At 33.6% G+C, this 23,777-nt stretch overlaps 9 protein-coding genes across 9 annotated transcripts; 5 read left to right on the forward strand and 4 right to left on the reverse strand.

Annotated features, from left to right (window-relative positions):
- Positions 1-136: 136 nt before the first annotated feature.
- PPL_02766 (uncharacterized protein) lies at positions 137-3,703 on the reverse strand (the record flags this gene model as incomplete). The annotated part of the gene is made up of 4 exons (XM_020573744.1): positions 137-275; positions 846-1,516; positions 1,881-3,572; positions 3,686-3,703. 4 exons carry the CDS (start codon positions 3,701-3,703, stop codon positions 137-139), a joined length of 2,520 nt encoding a protein of 839 aa, XP_020435816.1.
- Positions 3,704-3,937: 234 nt separating this feature from the next.
- Positions 3,938-5,569, forward strand: PPL_02767 (uncharacterized protein; the record flags this gene model as incomplete). Its single annotated transcript, XM_020573745.1, has 2 exons — positions 3,938-4,226; positions 4,296-5,569. 2 exons carry the CDS (start codon positions 3,938-3,940, stop codon positions 5,567-5,569), a joined length of 1,563 nt encoding a protein of 520 aa, XP_020435817.1.
- A 297-nt stretch (positions 5,570-5,866) lies between these two features.
- Positions 5,867-8,089, forward strand: PPL_02768 (uncharacterized protein; the record flags this gene model as incomplete). The annotated part of the gene is made up of 2 exons (XM_020573746.1): positions 5,867-5,905; positions 5,948-8,089. 2 exons carry the CDS (start codon positions 5,867-5,869, stop codon positions 8,087-8,089), a joined length of 2,181 nt encoding a protein of 726 aa, XP_020435818.1.
- Positions 8,090-8,182: 93 nt separating this feature from the next.
- Positions 8,183-8,559, reverse strand: PPL_02769 (uncharacterized protein; the record flags this gene model as incomplete). The annotated part of the gene is made up of 2 exons (XM_020573747.1): positions 8,183-8,196; positions 8,262-8,559. 2 exons carry the CDS (start codon positions 8,557-8,559, stop codon positions 8,183-8,185), a joined length of 312 nt encoding a protein of 103 aa, XP_020435819.1.
- A 314-nt stretch (positions 8,560-8,873) lies between these two features.
- On the reverse strand, positions 8,874-9,395 carry PPL_02770 (uncharacterized protein; the record flags this gene model as incomplete). The annotated part of the gene is made up of 1 exon (XM_020573748.1): positions 8,874-9,395. The coding sequence occupies one exon, from the start codon at positions 9,393-9,395 to the stop codon at positions 8,874-8,876; it is 522 nt and encodes a 173-aa protein (XP_020435820.1).
- A 749-nt stretch (positions 9,396-10,144) lies between these two features.
- PPL_02771 (tetratricopeptide repeat protein) lies at positions 10,145-11,908 on the forward strand (the record flags this gene model as incomplete). The annotated part of the gene is made up of 1 exon (XM_020573749.1): positions 10,145-11,908. One exon carries the CDS (start codon positions 10,145-10,147, stop codon positions 11,906-11,908), a length of 1,764 nt encoding a protein of 587 aa, XP_020435821.1.
- Positions 11,909-13,798: 1,890 nt separating this feature from the next.
- Positions 13,799-15,744, reverse strand: PPL_02772 (peptidase M20 family protein; the record flags this gene model as incomplete). Its single annotated transcript, XM_020573750.1, has 3 exons — positions 13,799-15,022; positions 15,085-15,170; positions 15,717-15,744. The coding sequence occupies 3 exons, from the start codon at positions 15,742-15,744 to the stop codon at positions 13,799-13,801; spliced, it is 1,338 nt and encodes a 445-aa protein (XP_020435822.1).
- A 453-nt stretch (positions 15,745-16,197) lies between these two features.
- Positions 16,198-16,680, forward strand: PPL_02773 (uncharacterized protein; the record flags this gene model as incomplete). Its single annotated transcript, XM_020573751.1, has 2 exons — positions 16,198-16,542; positions 16,618-16,680. 2 exons carry the CDS (start codon positions 16,198-16,200, stop codon positions 16,678-16,680), a joined length of 408 nt encoding a protein of 135 aa, XP_020435823.1.
- Positions 16,681-19,262: 2,582 nt separating this feature from the next.
- On the forward strand, positions 19,263-23,368 carry PPL_02774 (uncharacterized protein; the record flags this gene model as incomplete). Its single annotated transcript, XM_020573752.1, has 5 exons — positions 19,263-19,638; positions 19,719-20,438; positions 20,514-20,744; positions 20,834-21,325; positions 21,399-23,368. The coding sequence occupies 5 exons, from the start codon at positions 19,263-19,265 to the stop codon at positions 23,366-23,368; spliced, it is 3,789 nt and encodes a 1,262-aa protein (XP_020435824.1).
- Between the last annotated feature and the right edge of the window lie 409 nt (positions 23,369-23,777).

A 23,777-nucleotide genomic window follows, 5' to 3' on the forward strand; every position in this document is an offset into this window, starting at 1 on the left:
TTAGGTGTGTTGCAAAAAACAGCCCCATTTGGGCTTAAAAAAATGAAAAAAAATGGTAAAAAATGAAATAAACAGAATTTTTTTTTTTGATTTTTTTTTTTTTTGATTTGAGGGAGTTAAATGAGAAAGAAGAATACTATTTCGATTGTTGTTGATATCTAGATTCTAATGATTTCGCTATATCTACAAAGTTAAAGTTTTCAGTGTTTGAAATGAATCCACCCATAAATTGTTGATTCAAAACGAATACATTGTTATTATCTAAATATCTTATTCTAATGATTTGTTTACGCAGGTGTATCGTTGTTAGATGATATAAAGATTTGAATGGAATGATTAGTTTGTTTTTGTTGTTCTTGTCGTTAGTATTGTTATTAAAGTTAGCGTTGTTAAGATTCAACGATTCAAGTGTAGGAGGTAAGTAGAGCAACGGATGACTATAGTCATCGCCGAGAACAAGTTGTTTCAACGAGGTGTTTGAGAGTATACCCGGTGCAAACGCCAGATTGTAACTCGGTTGTAACTCGAGGTATTCTAGGCCGGCCGGAAGCGATGCCACTTGCAGCTGATCATTACGGTTGTTGAACGTGTGTAGTAATCGCAGTTTCTTCAAGCCCGCTGGCAGCCAGCCAGGCGCGATCAGTTGGCTGTACTCGGATTTCAGTGTGAGTGATGTCAGACTCGCTGGCAGCACTAACGCCGTGTGATTGTAAGAGAATCCCATTGTGAGGGTGGTGACCGACTCGGGAATGACACCGGCGCGAATCGGACGGTCATAATAGTAGCCAAACGTAAGATTGGTGACCGACGTCGGAATGGTACCCGGTAGAATCACATGGTTATACTGATGACCGAATGTCAGGTGAGTCAATGTCGCCGGAATCGAAGATGGCGATATGAACCGTTCAAACTTGCTATTGAAAGTGAGATGAGTAGTTCCGGGCGGAACCCTACTGAAAGATTCGTCATCGACGACAAACGATGTACTCTTTGGATTGATAGCATCATCCAGCTCCAATATCTTGGAAAACTGTGAACTTTCATTACTTCTATTACTACTACTATTACCACCTTCAAGATCATTAACACGTTTCTTTAGATCTCTCAGTGCTCGGAAGCTTTTCTGGTAGTTCCTGGCTGCCGATGGCGACGATTGGAATGCAGGATCGGAAGAGAGTGCCAGTAGGTCAGAGACTTCCAGTGGTGGTTTGAATGCGACGTTGGTGGTGTTGGTGGAAGTGGTGCTATCCAGACCAATCAAAGAGTCGAACAGTTCCAATTTTCTTGTATAGGCATCAGATCTCTCTTTTTCAAACTGTTTCACACTCAATTTATACTTTAATGATCTGATTATCGATGATTTGAATGATTCCAAACGACAATGTTCATCCATTTGTTCTAAATTCAAAAGACAGCCCAACAATCTAAATTCGATCTTTGCTCGATTTCCAAATATTCTCTTACAAGTCAGTAGAAGAGATATTTTATCTATATCAACCTCTACATATTGAAATATCTTTAATAAAATTAAATCTTGTAAATAATTCATCTTCCTTCTAAACAATAAACAATATAAATAAATTTTAACACTAAAGATATATAAAACAAAAAAAAAAACAATAGATAAAACTTAAACAATGTTACCACCAACCAAATAAAATAAAAAAATATAGTAGTGGTAAATCAATCAATAAATTATCTTTTTTTAATAATAATTCAGTGAATTTCGCACAACCACAGGTCTTAAAGTCGAAAAATGAAATAATAAAAATCAATAAATAAATCTTTAATTTATTACAAGCAAATGATGAAAATAATATTATAAAATACAAATTTATATTTATTCAACGTCTTCCTATTTCAAGGTATTTTGGATTTACTCCAGCTACAGAGAATGATAGATTCAATTTCTGATTGATTTGATTGAGACTGCTGATGGTGTCTTTCTCGGTGATGTTGAGGTGATGGCATTGCATACGACAGAGATATCTGGTGTTTGTGTGTGTTAGGAATTTAATAAGTTCATGCTCGTTCGACCTAGAAACAAAGTGATCGATTTTCATAAATGATAGTTGATTGTCATTGTTTTCTGTGATTGCTGATAACAGGTCGTTGTAGTTTACTTTGTTTTTGCTCTGTCTGGGTGCTGGTTCATTAAGTTCCAAGTGTCGCAGTGATTTACTGGTTCTGACAAACGCTACAACCAGATCAAAGATATGCCAATACTCTTTGCCGATAACCAGTTTTTCAAGGTTTACCAAAGCGTTGCTAGTCAATCCAATATCCATTAGTTCAGGTTTTAGCGGTGATGTCAGCTGACAGTCAATCTGTAGTTTCTTCAAATTCGAATGGAATTTGAGTGTAAGTGGATTTGGGGTTGGTGATGGTATTGGTTTTGGATCGGTAATTTCAATGTAGAATTCATTCAAGTGGCTAGAACCTGAGAAGATGTCGATTGTTTCGATATCTACTGGCAGTCCCGACGGCAGTGTAATTGTTTTGATGTTACTGTTTGTTCTCATTACTTGTGTCATTCCATTGGGAATCTTCTCGAAATGCGATTGGTTAAGCAAATTTGCTCTGGTGATAGTAACACTCTCTAGCTTTTCGTGGCTGGCAAGTTGTTCCAACTCCACTGTAAGGTTGGTAGCGAGATGTTTTAGGTTTTTCGGTAGATGCGATAGCACTGCTTTATTGAATGGCAAATTACAATCGATATTGAGTGTAAGGGAGGTGAGATTAGGATGGTTATCGAAAAACTTGATCAGTCCATTCGATTCGAATTTACAAAATCTGGTGTGGATCGTCAGACTTTCGAGATCTTTCAGGACTGGCGAGAGAACCACCAGAACTGTCTCTATGACATTGGTTGCTTTAGTGTTGGTGTGATAACCTTGACTTTGTTGGTAACCAAGATATGAAATCTTTAGGCTGCGAAGCGATGCTCTCTCAACGGTTTGTTTGGTTTTCGGATCTGTTGTGTTTGAGAATTTCATAAAGTTGGAAACCGTTTGTTGAACGTTCACTAGTGGCGGCGACGAATTGAAATCCAACTCGAGATTCTGAACAGTCGAGTAGATAGGACCGAGTTTGAAATAATCGATTTTGTTGTCTTGATGAATGCCACTGATTTGGTCGATACTATCGGGTATATAATAGCTCGTTTTCACGATCGAACTAACATACTTCATTGGACAATAGGCATTGGCAAGATGTGGTAAATAGCTTGTCAGCGATGAATTTACACTACTATTCGCTCTTGTCACTGCAAAGTATGAATTCTTACTGAATAGCGCAGAGACAGACTCGAACCACGCTCGACAAACCAAACCCAATTTCAATCGATACGGAAGCAACAATGATTTATCATGCCACATATACTCTATTATCTTTCTCTGAAGCAACAGATTGAATCTACACTCTACTGGTTCCACCCGGATGTTGTTCTTCAATTTATCATTATCGAAATCATCGTAATCATACTCGATTCCACCAAAGAAATCGATTTCATTGATCAAACCATATAAATCAATATTATTATTTATTTGATCTGTCATTTGCAAGACTAAACTCTCAAATAATTAATAAAACATCAAATATATTACAGATGATTATATAAATACATACAACTATCGTTCATTGAGATTTTAAAATTGATGATAGTTTGTTAAACATTTTTTTTTACAAAGTTTGAATTATTCATAAAAATTTCCTAAAAAAGCAAAATATTTAATTCATTTTATTTTCAAAAATTTCTTATCTTTTTTTGCTTCTATTTTGCAAAGAAAGTGGGTCTTTATTACCAAAAAGCTCACTTTTTTTTTTTAAGTATTAACAGTTTTTGAAAAAAAAAATCAAAAATAAGATGGAATTATGATCATACGATTTTTTTCACACCACGAAAACAACTGAAAAATAGTTTTCGTTCACTGTTAAAATGATAATAGTCAGCAATATATCACATCTATTATTGGCAAAGATAATCAGTTATCTCGATGATAATATAGATAGAATTTGTTTTACTCTTGTGTGTAGACGTTGGTTTAACGATAGGCACAGATATCTATTGTTTAATGATATAAAACATGTAGGAGTTCCAAATATGTCGAAAATCTGTATGAATTCCTATAAATCATTGATAAATGATTCGATGCAACAAAAAAGATCTAAAATGATCATGGGACCGAATAATCGATACAAATATTATAGCTCTGGTATTCAAACAGGTAATTAGATTTATCTATAGAAGTCTGTAACAAAATACTAATGTTTCTAATCGATAGGTTTAAATTTAGCTACGATCAATATCAGTGGTAGTAACAGCAATACTACTTCTTATGTATTGGCAGAGAATCTCTATCAAATTGAATCGAATTCAAACATAACCAATATAAAACGATGCTTGACATTGAAAGATAAATTCCCTCCGAGTTTAACATCGTTGTCATTGGATCAAGCTTTTGAAGAACCACTATTTAGAGATTGTTTTCCTCAGAGTTTGCGGAAATTGAGATTGAATAAAGATACACAACCGCTTGGACATGGTGTTCTACCGTCGTCACTAGAGAAACTGATTATCGTAAAACTAATGCATCCAATCGAACCAGGTGTATTGCCAGCATCACTAAGATCTTTGTATATTATATATTCAAAGATCGAAGGTTTTCTTAAGGTTGGATCGTTACCAAACCAACTTGAATCGTATTTCCACTCTATGAATGTCATTCATATTGAAGATAACGTGTTGCCTACATCGTTGAAATCGCTAATGAATATTCCCACAATATGGATTCCACATTTAAGTTCATTGGTGAATCTACGATCGCTGTCATTCCTTCTTCTTCGTAATACAGTGGTGTTAGATCTCAGTGTTCTTCCAAGCTCATTGACTGCACTCAACTTGATTGGTTCACCCACATTGAAATCGGCATTGCCCATATCCATTCGACATTTACAACTATGCAATTCATTTTATAATCTCGATGAGCTCTTTCCAGATCGATCAAACTACCACTTGGAGGTATTGGGTATTGACGGATTCAGTGAGCAGTCATTGGTCGGTTTGGACATTAAACGTTTGGAACTAGGCACCCCATTTACAGATTCAAGAAAAAAACTCAGAGAAATTCCATTTGGAGTCCGAGAACTCTCTCTCTGTACTAGTAATGCCATTGTCGATGATAATACTTTCCCATCGACACTTAGAGAGCTCAATGTTTACGATCTGACTATTTTCAATCAATCAGGAGTTAAATTACCAAATTCAATCAAACACCTTATTCTTCGTAGTAATGATAGCAATATCACAAAGATAAGTAATAACATATTTCCAAACTCATTAGAAAGTATAAAAATTTCAACCATTTCCATCCCATTCAACAGTATGGTTGACAACTTAACCATTAAAAATGATAACTGTAATTGTACTATTAGAAAACTTGATAATGACTATTTCATTCTATTTGGAATGATTGACCGAAAATTCATTGCATCATTATTCCACAAATCAAAATTTCATCCTCCCAATAAATTTAAATCAATATTAAAAAATAAAATTTCAAATCTTTAAAAAAAAAAAACTGGAACATGTTTCGTGATCATTTACATCTGTGGTGTCATATAAATATGTAAAAAGATCAAAGATAAGTTAAGTTTTTCAGTTTCATCCCAATCAAATTTTATAATTAAATTTCAAATATTTAATCAAATAAAAATAATCTATGAAATTGGATTCAAAGATAGAAATTTTGGAGAAGAAAACGTCCTTTGACCATGATTTTTTTTGTTTTTTATGAAAAAAAAGTTTCAAAACTTGCACCTCCACCTTCTTAAAACTTTTTAATCTATTTAGTTATTGCTAAAATAAATGGATAATAATAACTTAGATATAAAAATATTTAGAAAAGTATTTTTAAATAAATTTCTATCAAATTTAATTTTTAGAAAGTTAAAGGCATACGATGCTACTGGTAGTAAAATTAAGAGATGGAATCAGTTAACATTCAGATGGATCTGCGAGAACAAATATTTTGGTTTATTACGATATTGGGTTGATGCGCACTATGATCTTGTAGAGGAGTTGAATCAATCTGTTATGCTGAGGATGCCACTCACCTTGGAGACCTATGATGAACGTCTAGATGAGAATGTAGTTCTTTTCAGACATTGTTCAATCACAACGTTTATGGAGAATAACCGTGACCTCGGATTGTTTCTATTTATCTACTTTCGGTTTCAAAATCATTTCGAACTGGCACGTGAACCAGTCAACTCTCGCTATGAAGTCAGTTTCAATGTATTGGAGTCGGCGTGTCTCGCCGGCAACTTGGATATAGTGGAGACGCTCATTCGCAACAAATTCAAGATCAATAATAAACAAGAAGCATTGGTAAAAACCGGACGCTCAGGAAATATGAAACTGCTAGAGCGGATCGCAAAGCTGTGTGCACCAATCGATATCTCTGTTATTAAGGATATGATTCGAGAGAACCGACGTAAAAATGTGATACCAATCGACATGATCCTCTATCTACTGAGGAATCCCCAGTATTTCAAAACGCTTTTCAGTGTGGATGGTCATCTGTTATACCATATCGTTCAATTCAACCATTTGGATTTGTTAAAGTTTTTAATTGAAGAATTGAATCTCGATATAACTAGTTCACAAACAGCTCAAACTTTGAATGCAACGTTTGATTACTCTGCTAATGCCGGTATCGATATGTTTAATTATGTTTTAGAATTGCTTACCAAAGCGAAATGGACATTGGTAATAAGTAGTTTAGGATTTTCCGGATTGATCGCTCTCTACAAACAAATCGATGATGAACTGTTCTTCCAACTCTACTCTACAATACCAAAGTCTGAATATGTAATTAGGACAGCTCAATCGATAGCAGTATCGAAATCACACATCGATTTGTTGAAGAAATTGGTAGATTTAGAAGGTATACCAGCTCTGACAAGTCCTATCATTATATCTGCATTTAAAGTTGGTAATATCGATATCATACGTACTGTTCTATCGATCTATGGAAATCATGTCGGGATTGAGCGAGAGGAAAGAGATAAGTTGATATTGGAGATGGTCAAAGCAGGTAATCTAGAGTTATTACAATTGATTATTACCATTGGTATTGATCCACCTCCTATCGGTACATCGGTAATGACCGAAGCAGCAAGATTAGGACAGCTTGAGATCGTGAAATACATTCGAAAGAACAGAGTTGAAGGATGCGAACCACATACTCTCGCCTGGTGTATAGCTAATGGTTCTAGTCAAGAGATGATCGATTTTCTACTGGATGAATGCATGCCATTCTTTAGTGTAAAGTCATTGGAACCCATTAAGAATGCATGTGGAAGAGGAGACATACTACTAGTTCAAAAGTTGCTATCATTTGGCTTTGCAATAGATCATGAAGCATTGGAGATCGCCGCTGCCAATAATCATCTGGACATTGTCAAATCACTCGATATGTATGCAGGTTCGCAAACAGCAATGAATCTAGCAGCTGAGAATGGACATCTCGAAACGGTTATCTATCTTCACAATCATAGAAAAGAAGGTTGTAATCATTTGGCTATGGACAGAGCTCTACAGAATGGCTGTATGGACGTAGTTAGATTCCTGCATGATAATCGTACGGAGGGTTGTACGCCCACCGGTATAGATAAATCGTTATCATACGGACAGACAGCAGCAATCAAATTCGTTGTAGAGAATAGAAGTGAACGTTGGACTCATAACGGATTACACAGTGCGGTTTTGAATGGTCATTTCAAATTGGCTCGCTATGCAATGTCGATCCTAAACAATCTATCTCAACAATCGATCAACTCATTTCTAAAATACGAAACCAAAGACTTTAATTATCGAGCGATACAATTCTACTACTATATAGGCTTGATTAAAATCGATGATATCAAAGAAGTAATCGTTTCAAAGGATGATATCGATGCAAAATTATTTTTACTCGGACTGATCAACCCGAAAACAAAGTACTCTCGATATGATAATGTACGACGAGACTCTCAATTAAACGCTCAGGTTACATTACAACAATTCTTAAAGAATGTCCAAAGATAAGTTAATAAAGATTACAAGTTTTTATTTAATTATAGTTATTATTATCTAAATATATTTTGTGGTATAGAATTAGTTTGAAATCTAAGATATTGTTCAATTGGTTTTCTCTTGTATATTAATGATGTTATTATTAAACTGTTTATTATTCTTTGTTTTTCGCTTTTGTACCAACTATCATTATGAATGTAATCTAAAATATATTGAAGCATCTCTAAACTACCTATTTTGATTGCATTCTCCAAAACAGAGATAGCTTCTATCTCTTCTAATCTACTTTTACTCTTATTATCTTCTAGGTATTTCTTTAAATGATCGAAATAGTTATGAATGGCCATTACTCTTGGTGAAGCTATAACTTCATTCCAACGATAAACTTTTCTTCCATTTCTAGCTGATATCAATCTAACATGATTAAATATTAACTTTTTTAAAACACTATTATTAAAAACTAAAGAAAAATAATTATCCATTTTAAGCTTTGAAATAATAGATCGATCATATGATCGCAAAATATGTTAAAAATTGATTGATTTATTTTTTTATTTTAATTCTTTGTTTTAATATATTTGTTTATAACATTCTTTGATTGTTGTGAATATAGATATTCAGTAGAAAATTAATATAGGTTTCCGTGTTGTACCACCATGTCTATGCTATCTGGACGACACTCACACTGATTTTCAATTAGCAACCTGAAAATCTCACCTACAGAGGTGGAAGCAGTCTTTACATACTCTTGGTTTTGTGTATCCAATCTATCTCTGTGCTCTACCAATAGGTACTCTTATAATTCTTGTTGCTGGTGAATGATAGCAATCATGAACATATCTGAATGTACCAAATCCTGGGGTCTGTTGTTGGATAGCCATGGGATCATAGATATTCTTCCATGAGCAGCACAAGAATTGAAAACATTCACATCATAAATTGAACTTGGACTGTTTTCAATTTTATAGTGAAATAGTTTCATTAGCTCCATATCTCCACAAAAAGCAGTGTTGCATAAAGCCCTCTTGAAATTCCATTGTTGCATTGGATATTTCTCCAAGAGTAAAAGAATAAATTCGGTTCGACCATACAGTGTAGACCAAGATAGAATATCATTTAAATTCTCATTAGAAGAGGTCGACCTGATCAGGTAAAAATAATTCTTTTCTTCATTAAGCTCCAATAAATATTTGAAAATATTTAAATTGCCAACTTTAATAATATTCTCTAAGATTTGAAAATAAAAAGATCTCCGGATATCACCATTCTTTCTCTCTATATATTGATTTAATAGATTGAAATAACCATTTCCAATCATTACATGTGGCCTTAATAACTTCTCTCCAATTATAATATAACTGATTATCTTTTCCTAATATAATTCTAACTTGATTGAAATTTATATTTTAAAACTTTATTATTAAATATAAAAGAAAATATAGTTTATCCATTTGTGTTAGTTAACATAATAAAAGTTGTTATTATTAATTATTGGTTTTGATACTCCCTTTAACTTTTTATATATTTTATCTTGATAGTTAACCACTTTATATCTATAAGTAAAATCATTAAGGTTATACTTAAAATTAATAACAGTGGGTTTAACACAATCATTTTGCTTGATAAAATGTTTTATTACTTTTTTTTTTAAGTATTAATCGTTCAGATAAAAATAAAAGTTAAAGAATGAGATAAAATTTGATTTAATCAATGATAATGAGACATTAATCAAGAACACACAAGAATTGTAAATAAAACAAATTTTTTGCTGTGCACTACATAAAATATATATATTTTTTATGGGTTTATATGTATTCTCCAGTATTTGATGATCAAAATTAAATAAAATAAAATAAAAAAAAATAAAAAAAAACACCAAAAGTGAAAAAGTTTTTTTTACTAAGAAAAAAAAATACAAAATCAAAAAAAAAGGGGGTGATTCAATCCAGAAAGAACTTGGAAATCATCAATCTATAGTACTTCCAAACTAATTGCTTATTACAAGTTTGCATGAGTTCTTAAAAGGAAAAAAATAGATATCATTCTTTCACCAGATCAAGGCAATCAATGACTACTCAACAGCAATACTTGGAGTCAATAGTAAAAGATCCTACCAATTCCCATTCATACTATAACCTTGCAGAATCACTTTCAAATGACGAATCAATCGTACTTTCAAATGGACAATCTTTTACGAAACAACAACTATACTTGAAAGCAATAGAATGTGATCCAACCAATTCCAACTCTTATGCTAACCTTGCAATGACACTTGAAAGTTGTGAATCAATCATACTTCCGAATGGACAATCAATGACAGAACAACAACTATACTTGAAAGCAATAGAGTGTGATCCTACCGATTCCGATTCTTATTATAACCTTGCAACGACACTTTCAAATGGTGAATCAATAACACTTCCGAATGGACAATCAATAACAAAACAACAACTCTACTTGAAATCAATAGAGCTTGGTCCAACTGATTCATATTCATATCATGAGCTTGCAACGACACTTTCAAGTGGCGAATCAATCACACTTCCTAATGGACAATCAATGACAGAACAACAACTATACTTGAAGGCAATAGAGTATGACCCAACAAATTCCAGTTCATTTCATATCTTGGCATCGACACTTTCAAGTGGCGAATCAATCATACTTAACAATGGACAATCAGTTACAAAACAACAACTGTTATTAAAAGCTATAGAATATAATCCAACCGATTCATATTCATATTATAACATTGCAACGACACTTTCAAGTGGTGGATCGATCACACTTAACGATGGTCAGACAATGACAAAGCAACAACTACTTTTAAGAGCAATAGAATTTGATCCAACCAATACATTTTCATATTCAAGCCTTGCGATGACACTTGAAAGTGATGAATCAATCACTCTTCCAAATGGAGAAGAAATGACTGGACAACAACTATGCTTAGAAGCAATAGAATGCGATCCAACCAATTCCCAAGCATATCATAACCTAGCAACGGCACTTGAAAGTGATGAATCAATCACACTTATTGACGGAGATGAAATGACAAAACAACAACTATTCTTGAAATCAATAGAATGCGATCCAACCAATTCCAACTCATATAATATGCTTGCAAATTCAATTGCAATTGGTGAATCAATCACTCTTCATAACGGTCAATCAATGACAGACCAACAACTATACTTGAAAGCAATAGAGTGTGATCAAACCAATTTCAATTTTTATTATAATCTTGCAGAAACACTGGCATGTGGCCAATCAATAACACTCCCTATTGGACAATCAATAACAAAACAACAACTCTACTTGAAATCAATAGAATGTGGTCCAACCTTTTCCCCTTCATATCATAAACTTGCAACAACACTCATCGGCGATCAATCAATCACACTTCCTAATGGACAATCAATGACAGAACAACAATTATACTTGAAAGCAATAGAGTGTGATCCAAACAATTCACCGTCCTATAATAACCTCGCAACCACGCTTACACCTGACACATCAATCACACTTTTAAATGGAAAATCATTGACCGCACAACAACTCTACCTGAAAGCAATAGAATGTGATCCAACCAATTCCCATTCTTTTAGTAATCTTGCATCGACACTTTCAAGTGGTGAATCAATAATACTAAATGATGGTCAAGCAATGACTGCGCAACAACTATACTTGAAATCAATAGAACTTGATCCAACCGATTCCGATACATATTATAACCTTGGACTTACCCTTTTGGACAACAAACAAACCATTACACTTCCAAATGGTGAACAAATGTCAAGGAGACAACTAATTCAAAAAGCAAGAGAATAAATCACTTTTTTACACTACCGCCAAAGTAATAGCGAGTACTATCTATTTTTACTATTTATACACAAATTTTATTTTTTTAACAATAATTGTCTAAATTTGATATATGTTCTAAAAGTTTGGTATTATTCTGGTCGGAGAGTAGGAACAACACCATTAGTAACTTCTTATTAATACCAAAGATCTACGTAGTGATCTGTTATTCTTGAGTGCTTCAATGAATTCCGGTTCGATTTGATCACCTGTCATTTTGACGCTGCATTTCAAAACTCTGTCTGCCTTGAATCCATATTTTTGTTGTCTATTTAAGAGTCTGGTGATTCCTTTGAATGTATTATCGAGGTCATAGCGAAGTAATTTCAAGTGGTGAACCCTAGCCAACATCTCTACTTTTTATCGTTTACCGATGTCTTCATCTTGTACAAGTTGTTTCTTGATACCAGCGAGCAATAGTCGATACAATCCATGGAGAGTTGTTCTATCGCTGTCTCTTGCAAGAGGAACTCTACGCATTTCGCTCCATCATTGAATTCACAATCGATGTGGAAAATCTTGAGAATTCGAGGTAGCTGATCAGCTGCACTTGGAATGCCGGTGTATCATCGACTGGTTCACGATCGAAATACATAATGAAGCGGAATAGCAAGTGTTCCAACGCCTTCAAATTCAGCAGACCTTCGAATAACATCGGGGAGAACTTGTCACCCATCAAGAAGAAACAAAAGTCACCTGTTTCTTAGTTGCTCTCGGTAAATTCAACCAACTCCAGGTAGGTGAGCTCTTTCCGCGCCAATTCTCAAACGTTTCAAGCCGAGCGGTGACAACAATTTGATATCATAGAACTCATCGTCGAAGGTGCAACTTATTGGACAACTGAAATACTCTGGTTTCACTCCGAGCTTGATCATCATCCTGATGTCGCCGTGACCACACTTTAGAGAACGAAGATTCGGAGCGATCATCTTAGAGCATCCATACTGACATCTCTGAGTGCACCGGTAGCACAATCCAATTCCATCAAATTGTTAAAGAGTGCACATCTGTTAAGCTTATCTCTAGAGTTTGGTTTAGAAATAAGCAGGTTTAGTGTCTGATGCAAACAAGCAAAAACTGTCAATAAAATTATTAACAAATGATTTTCATATCTTAGTATTTTAGATAATTAATAAATATGATTTGTTTAGATTTGAATTACTTTATATATGTTGTTGGTGCGGGCGGACGGGTGTGATAAAGGTGTAGGGGTGTCGGTGTGGTGTGGGTTGGTAGTTTGTTGGTTATGAGGAAGAGCAAGCTGAAGTATCTAATTATAAATATATGATTCTGGTTCTACTGTATTTTAATACTTCAATCTCACAACTTTTTTGTTGTTCTTTTTGATTCTATTCTTTTTTTCTCACAATTCTCTTCTCTTATTTTCAATATTTCTTTTCTTACTTCTCTGCTTGTTTTTTTGTTTTTATTTTTAAATGTGAATGTGTTGATGTTATTATTCTAGTGTGTATTGTGTTGTACAGTGATGTGAATGAAAAAAGACAAACCAAACCAAAGAATAAGTTGACCTTAATAAGGTATATTAGAATATCAACTTGTGTTTAAAGTTGTTATATTATATTTGTTTGTTATAACTGAATTAATTTGGTCTAACAAATAATCATCATTCTTTTTATACTTTTTTCTTTTTGTTTTTATTTTTGATTGTAATTTGATCAAATTGATAAAATTAATTTGTTTTAAACACTTTAACTAACTGACTCCTATAGCATTTATTATAATGCAAAACTACTTTTTATTGTACGATTCTGTTTTGTTTAAAAAAAGACTAACAATTTAAATATTTTGATTTTTATAATTTAATCAATGTCGGTTGTGTCGAGATCAATATTAAACTTTCTAGATATGTTGATAGAAGCTGACTGCTTTCACCAGGTCTGTGATTGCCAACTTCTCGTTGTAGCCATGTGGCATTGCAAGTCCTTGACTGTTGACAACACATGGCATTATACGATAGATGTTGGGTGACACCGGCCAGTAGTATCGGGTGTCGGTGTTTGCAAACATGAGTCCGGACTTGACGTTCACGTCTTGTCCAAAGATTTTCTTGATGCACTGCTTGACCGCTTTGAATGGCTTGGCGGCGGGACTCGAGTATGGCGATGGTGGAAGTTTGGCGTCGATGATAACTTTGATTCTGGTGTCGTTGATCAAGCGGTTGTTTCTCTCGATGATGGCATCGACGTCATCGCCTGGAACCACACGATGACTAATCCAAGCGGTGGCGGTGGTCGGCAACACATTTGGCTTGATCCCAGAGCGGAACATTGTCACGGTGGTGGTCCTTCTCATGTAGTCGAGGAATGGAATCATTTCGATTTGTTGCTGTGTAAATTGATCGAGGAATTGATTCGGGTAGAGTGTGCTGTCCGGTGGTGGAAGCGGGTTCGATTCAAAGGCGGTGACGGCTTTCGTGAGAATACCGATTGGCGATTGCTGTGAGGGTGGCATCGAGGAGTGACCGCCTGGCGCAGTGGCGGTGATGTTGAAGTAGACGTAGCCTTTCTCGTTGACACCGAGCAACGCGGTGGTGGTGTTAAGTCCCGGGAGGAATCCGGCTTGTAGCAGCGGGATGCCCTCGTCGAGAATCATCTCGGCGGTGATTCCGAGGCTTTGGACGTGTGCCGATATCATCTTGTGGCCGTTGTATCCACCGATTTCCTCGTCGTGTCCGATGGCAAGATAGAGTGTTCTCTCTGGAACGTACGATCGTTTCAGCAGAGTTTCGATTGCCTCCATCGCACTGATTACGATCAGTTTGTTATCGATGGAACCACGACCCCAAACATAGCCATCTTTGATGACACCACCGAACGGATCGACAGACCAGCCCGACATATCAACAGGCACAACATCGTAGTGACAATTGATAAAGAATGGCTTCAGCGCAGGATTGCTACCATCCCATCGATACAACATCGAATATTTATTTATAATCTCTCGATTCAAGTGGCTATGTAAAACTGGGAATGCTTGTTGTAAATACTGAATGAAATCGGTGAATGGTTTATAATCAGTTTTAATATCTGGATCATCTTGGGAAATTGTTTTAAACTTTAAAGCCTAATTGAATTGAATTGTTAATATAGTAAAAATTATTGTGTATAGATATTATTAATATTTACATTTGCTAATTTTAATGCCACTTTATTGGCATTCGATTGTGGATATGCATTTACATTTGAAGATGGTGCAAATGACGAGACCACTACTAAAAAAATAAATAAAGTAAAAACAAAAAGCTAAATAAGAATAAATGAATTAATAATTTCTTCTTTATTGGATATATGAAATAATAAAGAAAGTTTATATATATACTTACTACAGGATTTAATAAAGTTATCCTTCTTTTAGGATCAGTGAATTGTTGGTAACACATTGGCAGCATTGTTTGAAGCTTTTTAGACTAACCCAATTCCTTAGCACTAATATTAGTGCAACATTTTATTTAAAAGATAACTTTATTTTAAAGAAAAATGACACCACTCACTTATTTTTAAATTCGATTATGAATATGTTTCGCATTTATCTAAATCAAATGAACTCTGGAAAATTATGTTTGGAGTCACCCTTATTTATAAAAAAAAATATATAAATCCTTTTTAGAAAATAGAGCGGAAGTTGTGTTCTAGTACTAGAATTCGCACTCAGAGATCGATTCACAAATGAAATACTCTAATTTTGAAACAGAATATCATTTTTCGAGATACAAACACTAAGATATATAGTTAAGGTGAATTGATCCATCTTGAGATACTATTTAGACTTGTAGTGTAATTTACCATATTTTAAGGTCAACAAATAATAATGTTTTGTTCATAAGTTTTAAACTTCACACTATTTTTAAAGTGGGTTGTAAAAATTTGTAAAAATAGTGTGAAGTTTAAAACTATTTATTACTATTACTTTATTCTTCTAGAGTGATAAATTTCTAAATGCACAGTGTGCGAAAAAAACAATTTTTATTGTTACTTTTCCCTTATGTTAAAAAGAAATGGCTCACCTCACTTATCAACCTCAATTAAGACAATTTACACAATTCTCCAGATTTAGAATGAATTTAATATCCCTATAAAATTGAATAGAAATTCAGTTTTTATTCTTTGATGATCATAAGAAATTAAATAATCTTAACAATATTCAAATAAACTCAAAGTATAAATATTTAATTTGATAGGCCTATCAAAAGAATTGTTCAAACCAAATCATAAATCATTTTATTATAGATACTTAAAGAAATGAAAATTTCAATAATATTGTTAGTAGTTGTTTTGACTGTTTTTGCCTATACTGCATCTGCTGGAGCAGCATACTTCGAAACCGCCGATGCTCATGGTAAAACTGGATTTATCATCAAATTAATTGATGAAGAAAACATTAAACATGCCAGAGGTTTGCTTGAAGGAACAATTACTGTAAGACCACATTTCTTGGGAAGAATTAAAAAAACCAGAGCTGATTATAACCCAAGATACAATTTCCATTTGGACTCAGAAACAATTTCATTTTTTGAAATGGCAATTGAAGTTTGCGATGCCACCACAATCTATGTAGAAGAACATTTAGATGAAGCATGTGGTGCTGTAAGTATTCTTTTAAATACTCCTCTTTACAAAAAGATTAACCAAATTTTAATTGGAAACTTTATCATAATTTAGTTCTTACCTGGATGTATGTGGTGTCCATGGTCCGGTAGATTAGTTAAAGAAATTAAACATTAATAAAATATATGGAATTCATTCATATTATTATGTTGGTCCTGTAAAATAGTTAGAGAAATTCACCATAAATAAAAAAATTTGTTTAGAATCTAAAGGTTCTTTTCAGTTTAAGAAAAAGTAAATTTATTCTAAATACTTTAATTTTGTTCACTTTCAAGATTTTGATACTGAATATTTTTATATACCACAATATTTTTATAGTTTTTTGGAATCAGGATCATATCTATTTATTCAGTGATAATTTTCAAACTTCTCAATGATCTGGAAATTAAAATATTAGCTCCAAATTAAAAAAAATAGGTTTTATTTATATATTCTAATTTAAAATAGAAATCTTTTATCTGATTATTATTACAAACAAATTTTTGATATTTTAATTAATAGTTTTTCTGCCAATTGGTACATGGAAAGTACCAATTGATCATACTAAGTGATCGAGCAAACCTTCTATTCTTTTTATTTTCAAACCATAGATATTCTATTATATTCTATAATATGATTTTGAAGTATTGTCATTCTTTCTATTTGACTAATTGTTGGATGTTGCTGAATGATATCATCGATATGTTTGATAAACTCTGGATATGTATTCAATGGGTCTACCATTTCAATATATTCGTCTTAGAGTGCTATTATTCTTGAGTGCTTCTAGGAAGATGTCATTGTATTTTGTATCTTCAAGTCTAACTCTACACTTTAATACTTTTTTTGTTGTTATTCTTTCGTTGTCATTTCCATTTAATGATGGTTTTTGATTCTTTAAATATAAAGAGAGAGCATTTAAGGTATTAAAGTATAAGAGTTTTAGATGAGTATGGTACTTTTAATGTAATCAGTTTCATTACTTTCTAGACATGCAGCAGGAGATCATCTATAGTTTTGATTTATCTATATCTAAACTTGACACTTTATTGGTTCATCTATCTAAATTGTATTCTTTTTAAGAAATATAAAAATCACATTATATCATATTTTGAAAAGTTATTGTTTTTATTAAAAGCATTACTGATCTTATTTTTAATACTGATATTTAAAAATAATAAAGTGTGTCGATAGTCAAGTTAATCAACAAAATGAATGATTTGTAGTTTGTACAAGTTAACAGTACTTTGAATTAAAAAATTTTTTAAAAAAATTCAAATTTATCTTTTAATTCAACGAATAATGATTTTTTTTAGTTTTTTTTTCTCAGATCATCATTCCCACAGTCAATTTCGATAATGATCATCAATCAAAGAACTAATTTTGATAATGTTATTTCTTGAATTTACAAAGTTATCAATTCAAGATAATGTTTTTTAATATAATTAAACTTAAATTGAATGAAAACTTATATTTTTTGGATTTTATTTTATTTTGTTGTTTAAGTTAAGTAGAGTGGTGAGAAAACAACAAGCACTACTACCACCACACCGACAAAAATATCATTACCCATATTTAGAGGTGATGTTGATGAAAGCGACCGACCAGGTCATTAATAGAGCCATCATGTCAAATGATATTATTTTGCTTTTGAAGAGCCAACAGTCCAAAACCAAATAATGTTAACTTTTAAACTTGGAAATGCAAAGAATTGATTGATATTTTTTATTAAACTCTACTTTGAATATCGTTTTTTTTAATTGTCATGAATTTGTTTTGATTTCCCAATTAATCGGTAACAACTGTCAAAACAACAAAAAATCATTAAAGAAATGATCACTCTGATCAAAATTGATTTTTTTTTTTTTAATAAAAAATAATGAATGAATGCAAAGTTTTTTTTATTTAGGCTTTGCAGGTTTTTCGTTGATTTATTATTTTGTGGGTAATGAACTTTATCATATTTGCAAGTAAATTTAATTAAAAAACGAAACTACAAAAAAACACAAAATATCATAAACACATTGTTTGATTTATGAAATTTAACACTAAAAACTAAATGAAAATGAACCAATCAAAATCAAATTTATTTAAAAACAGTTTCACCTAAAACATTTCATTTCTTGGATTTATTATCTTTCATTATATTAGTATCTATTGCTATGTGGTGGTTGGTTGTTTTATTTAGAGTTTTGACAAGATTAAATTCAACCTGAATTTTGATAGATACAAAAGAAAAATTGCGAATGTTGCAAATTTAACAAAACCAACTTTTTAAAACATAATTATAACCACAAATCAAAAATAAAATATACCCTTAATAGTGGAATGGGTTAGTAAATTAAAGCAAATCAATCTTGAATTTGAAGTAATAATCTTTTTTTAAATACCAGTTGGAAAAAAACAAAACAATTTTTGGTTTCTCATTTTAAATAGAAAATACCGATAGAAACCTTTTTGTAGTCTTTGTCAATATTATTTTTTTGGATATATAAATTAAAGGAATTCCCCAATAATATTAATTTAACGAAACAGTAATTTGGTACAAAGGTAAAATTGGAAAATAGAAAATAATTTCGTGTATCTTTCTAATTTATTTTTATTTTTATTTTTATTTTTATTTTTTTATAGTTTATTTTTCAATCTATAAATACTTGGTTTTCAAATCAACAAATAAATCATAAAAAATTCAAAAACTTAATTATATATATATTTATAAAATGAAATATATATTTTTAGGATTATTGTCATTAGTTTTATTTTTCACAGTGGCCAATGCCAAGTGTGAATTTTATCCATGTCCACCAGCACCAACCGAGGATTTCTGTAATACACATGGAGGTAATTTCTATCCGATAAACGAAGTCATGGGAAGATGTTGTAATGAATGTCTTTGTGATCCCGCTCATGACTGTCCATATGTCAACTACGATCAATGTTGGCTCACTGGTGGTGTCTTTGTAAAAGTCAATTACACTGCTGGAATCTGTTGTGAGTATTGTGATTACTCAAAGCTCTGTGAAACTGTCAGATGTGCTGCAGTTGATCCAACCAAGTGTAAAATTGAAGGTGGTATCTATCACCCAGCTGATCCAGGTATGTGTTTGTTTAATAAAAATAATATTAATATAAATTAAATTTAGCTAATATATTAATTTCTATTATTTATTTAATAGTTAATGGTTTCTGTTGTCCAACTTGTTACAAAAAGGATCCATGTAAAGGAGTGATTTGTAATGTAGTTGATCCAGATAAATGTAAAGCCAATGGTGGTGTTTTCGTTCCAAGTGATCCATTGAATGGTAATTGTTGTGATGTTTGTAATTACACCATTCCAAATCCATGCAAAGGTGTACTCTGTGATTTTGTTGATCCAACAAAATGTAGATTGAATGGAGGAATTTACTACCCAGCTGATCCTGCAAATGGTCGTTGTTGTGCCGATTGTAAATATCCATGCAAAGGTGAAGAATGTCCATTCGTCGATGAATACAAATGTTTAATGGAAGGTGGTGTTTACGAACCAGCCACACCTCCAGAAGTATGTTGTGCCAACTGTAACTTTACCAATCCATGTCAAACCAACATCAAATGTCCACCAGTCGATCCAAATAAATGTAAGGAACAACAAGGTACTTACACTTTACCAGATCCAGCAAATGGAGTGTGCTGTGCAAACTGTACTTTCCCATGCAAAGATATTAAATGTCCACCAGTTGATGCTGATAAATGTAAAGCAAATGGAGGTCAATATGTTCCAGCTGATGTTTTCAATGGTATCTGTTGTCCAAAGTGTAACTACACTGATCCATGCAGAGGTGTTGAATGTCCATACGTTGATGAAGTTAAATGCAGATATGAAGGTGGTGTATACATTGGTGCCGATCCATTAAATGGTAAGTTAATTTTTTAAAAACAAAATTTTATATTTTTAATTTTAAAATTATATTAATATAATAATAATTTTTTAGGAAGATGCTGTGCTCGTTGTCCATGCAAAGGTGTTGAATGCCCAACCATTGACCAAGCTTATTTAGATAAATGTAAGGCAAAAGGAGGTGTATTCACACCTGCTGATCCAATTAATGGTGTATGTTGTGGTAATTGTACTCTACCATGCGAAGGCGTTCAATGTCCAAATGTTGATCCTGAAAAGTGTAAACTCTCAGGAGGTGTATACACTCCAGCTGATCCAGCAAATGGTATGTTATTTTTTTAAAAAAAAACAAAATTTTTAATTTTTAATTTATATATTAATATAATATTTTTACCTTTTTTGGTTTATTATTAGGAAAATGTTGTGCCAACTGTACTTACAATCCAAATCCTTGTACTGACGTGATTTGCCCATTCGTTGATGCTAAAAAGTGTATTGCTAATGGTGGTACATTCATTCCAAGTGATCCAGCCAATGGACGTTGTTGTGATAGATGTTGGAATCCATGTGATCAAGTACTTTGCCCAATCGTTGTTTCGGAAGAAAAATGTAAAGCAAACAATGGTACATACACACCTGCCAACCCAGCTGCCGGTATCTGTTGCCCAAGCTGTATCCTCCCACCCAATCCATGTGAACATATCGTTTGTCCAGTCGTAAGTCCAAAGAAATGTATTATTTCTGGTGGTCAATATATTCCTGCAAATCCAAGTATTGGTAGATGTTGTGCTTCATGTAACTACACCATCTCTGATCCATGTTTCGGAGTATTGTGTCCAATCGTTGTAACCGAAGAAAAATGTAAAGCAAATGGTGGTACCTACACACCAGCTGATCCAGCTAATGGTATGTTTAGAAAATAGAATTGTTTTTGTTAAAATCAAAAAAACAAATATTAATATTTTCTCAATTAAAAAAGGAATTTGTTGTGCATCTTGCAAATTAAATCCAAATCCTTGTTTAGGAATCGTGTGTCCACCAGTTAGTCAAAAGAAATGTATTTTAACTGGAGGTATCTATCAACCAGCCGACCCATTGAATGGTAAATGTTGTGCAAAATGTTTGTATCCAATTGATCCATGTGCATTCATTCCTTGCCCACCAGTCAATCCACTTAAATGTATTTTCCATGGTGGTATCTTTGTTCCAAAGGACCCAGCAAATGGTATTTGTTGTGATTCATGTAAGATGCCTTGCGATGGAGTAGTTTGCCCAATTGTAAGTCCAAAGAAATGTATTTTCACTGGTGGAATTTATCACGCTGCAGATCCAGCAAATGGTCTTTGTTGCCCATGGTGTGAGTATAAATTGGATCCATGTTTTGGTGTAGTTTGCCCGTTCGTTGATCAAAAGAAATGTATTGCAAATGGTGGAGTATTTGTTCCAGCTGATCCTGCAAATGGACGTTGCTGTGATACTTGTAAGAAACCAATTGACCCATGTGATGGAATTCTTTGCCCTATAGTCTTACCAGAGGATAAATGTAAAGCAAATGGAGGTACTTACACACCAGCTAACCCAGCAGCTGGTATCTGTTGTGCCAACTGTACATTGCCATGCCAAGGTATTCAATGCCCACCAGTAGACGGTCATAAGTGTATTGCCAATGGTGGTACCTACATCCCAGCTAATCCAGCTGCTGGTATCTGTTGTGATTCATGTAAGATGCCATGTGATGGTGTTTCATGTCCACCAGTTCTTTCTGCTGACGAATGTAAGATCCAAGGAGGATATTACACACCAGCTAACCCACAAGCAGGTATCTGTTGTCCAAGCTGCAAGTTGCCATGTGAAGGTATCCATTGCCCGACTATAGATGCTCACAAGTGTATTGCCAATGGTGGTACCTACATCCCAGCTAACCCAGCAGCTGGTATCTGTTGTGATTCATGTAAGATGCCATGTGATGGTGTTGAATGTCCACCAGTTCTCTCTCAAGACCAATGTAAGATCCAAGGTGGTATCTATACACCAGCTAACCCAGCAGCTGGTATTTGTTGCCCCAACTGTACATTGCCATGCCAAGGTATTCAATGCCCACCAGTAGACGGTCATAAGTGTATTGCCAATGGTGGTACTTACATCCCAGCTAACCCAGCTGCTGGTATCTGTTGTGATTCATGTAAGATGCCATGTGATGGTGTTGCATGTCCACCAGTTCCCTCTGCAGATGAATGTAAGATCCAAGGTGGTGTCTATACACCAGCTAACCCAGCATTGGGTATCTGTTGCCCATCATGTAACATAACAACTGTTAATCCATGTGCAGACGTTGCATGTCCACCAGTTCTCTCTCAAGATCAATGTAAGATTCAAGGTGGTGTTTATACACCAGCTAATCCAGCAGCAGGTGTCTGTTGCCCAAGCTGTAAACTTCCATGCGACTCCGTTCAATGTCCATACGTAGATGCCGATAAATGTAAAGCCAATGGTGGTGTTTACACTCCAGCTAACCCAGCAGCTGGTATCTGTTGTCCATCATGTAACTACACCAGCAATCCTTGCCAAGGCGTAGAATGTCCATTCGTTGATCCAGAAAAGTGTCATGCTGAGAATGGAGTGTACGTTAATGCTGATCCAGCAAATGGACTGTGTTGCCCATACTGTCGTAGAAACGATTCATGTTGTTACGAAATCCAATGTCCATACATTGACTTCAAGTTGTGTCAAGAATCCGGTGGTATCTTTGTACCAAATGACATCTATGAACACCGTTGTTGTGATACTTGTTACAACCCATGCAAATATGTCAAGTGTCTCTATGTCACACCAGAGAGTTGCAAGAAACAAGGATTAGTATACTCACCAGCCAACTCACCATTAAAGTGTTGTCCAACCTGTGAAAAACCAGATATCGCTACTCCAACCACTAAAGTTCCAATTGCCTAAACATTATTAGCAATCATATAAATATTAATAAGATAAATTTTTAAACAAACAAAAATCTTATAAAAATTTCATAATAAAATAAACTAAACTTTAATATAATTCTTTGTTCTTAGATACAAAAAAAAAAAGTCAAAGTACCGCAATTGCAACATCTCCTGTCAAACCCACAGAATTCTCCTGTTGTTGTTGTTCTTGGATAATTGTTGATAAATCCAAAATCATATGAATTTTCTAAAAAAGACAAGTTTATTGATTCGGCTGTACAGCCATCTTTATGCTGCATGAATCGGTGTTTTGTAATTATAATAATTACTGTTACTATCAGCGTCTTTCTACTGATGTGTACTCTACCAAGGGTTGTAAAAAAACCAAAAGACAATAGATTAATTATTTGTTTCATTCTAGAAAT

The sequence above is a fragment of the Heterostelium album genome (assembly GCF_000004825.1).
Source record: "Heterostelium album PN500 unplaced genomic scaffold PPL_scaffold3, whole genome shotgun sequence".
Lineage (NCBI taxonomy): Eukaryota > Evosea > Eumycetozoa > Acytosteliales > Acytosteliaceae > Heterostelium > Heterostelium album.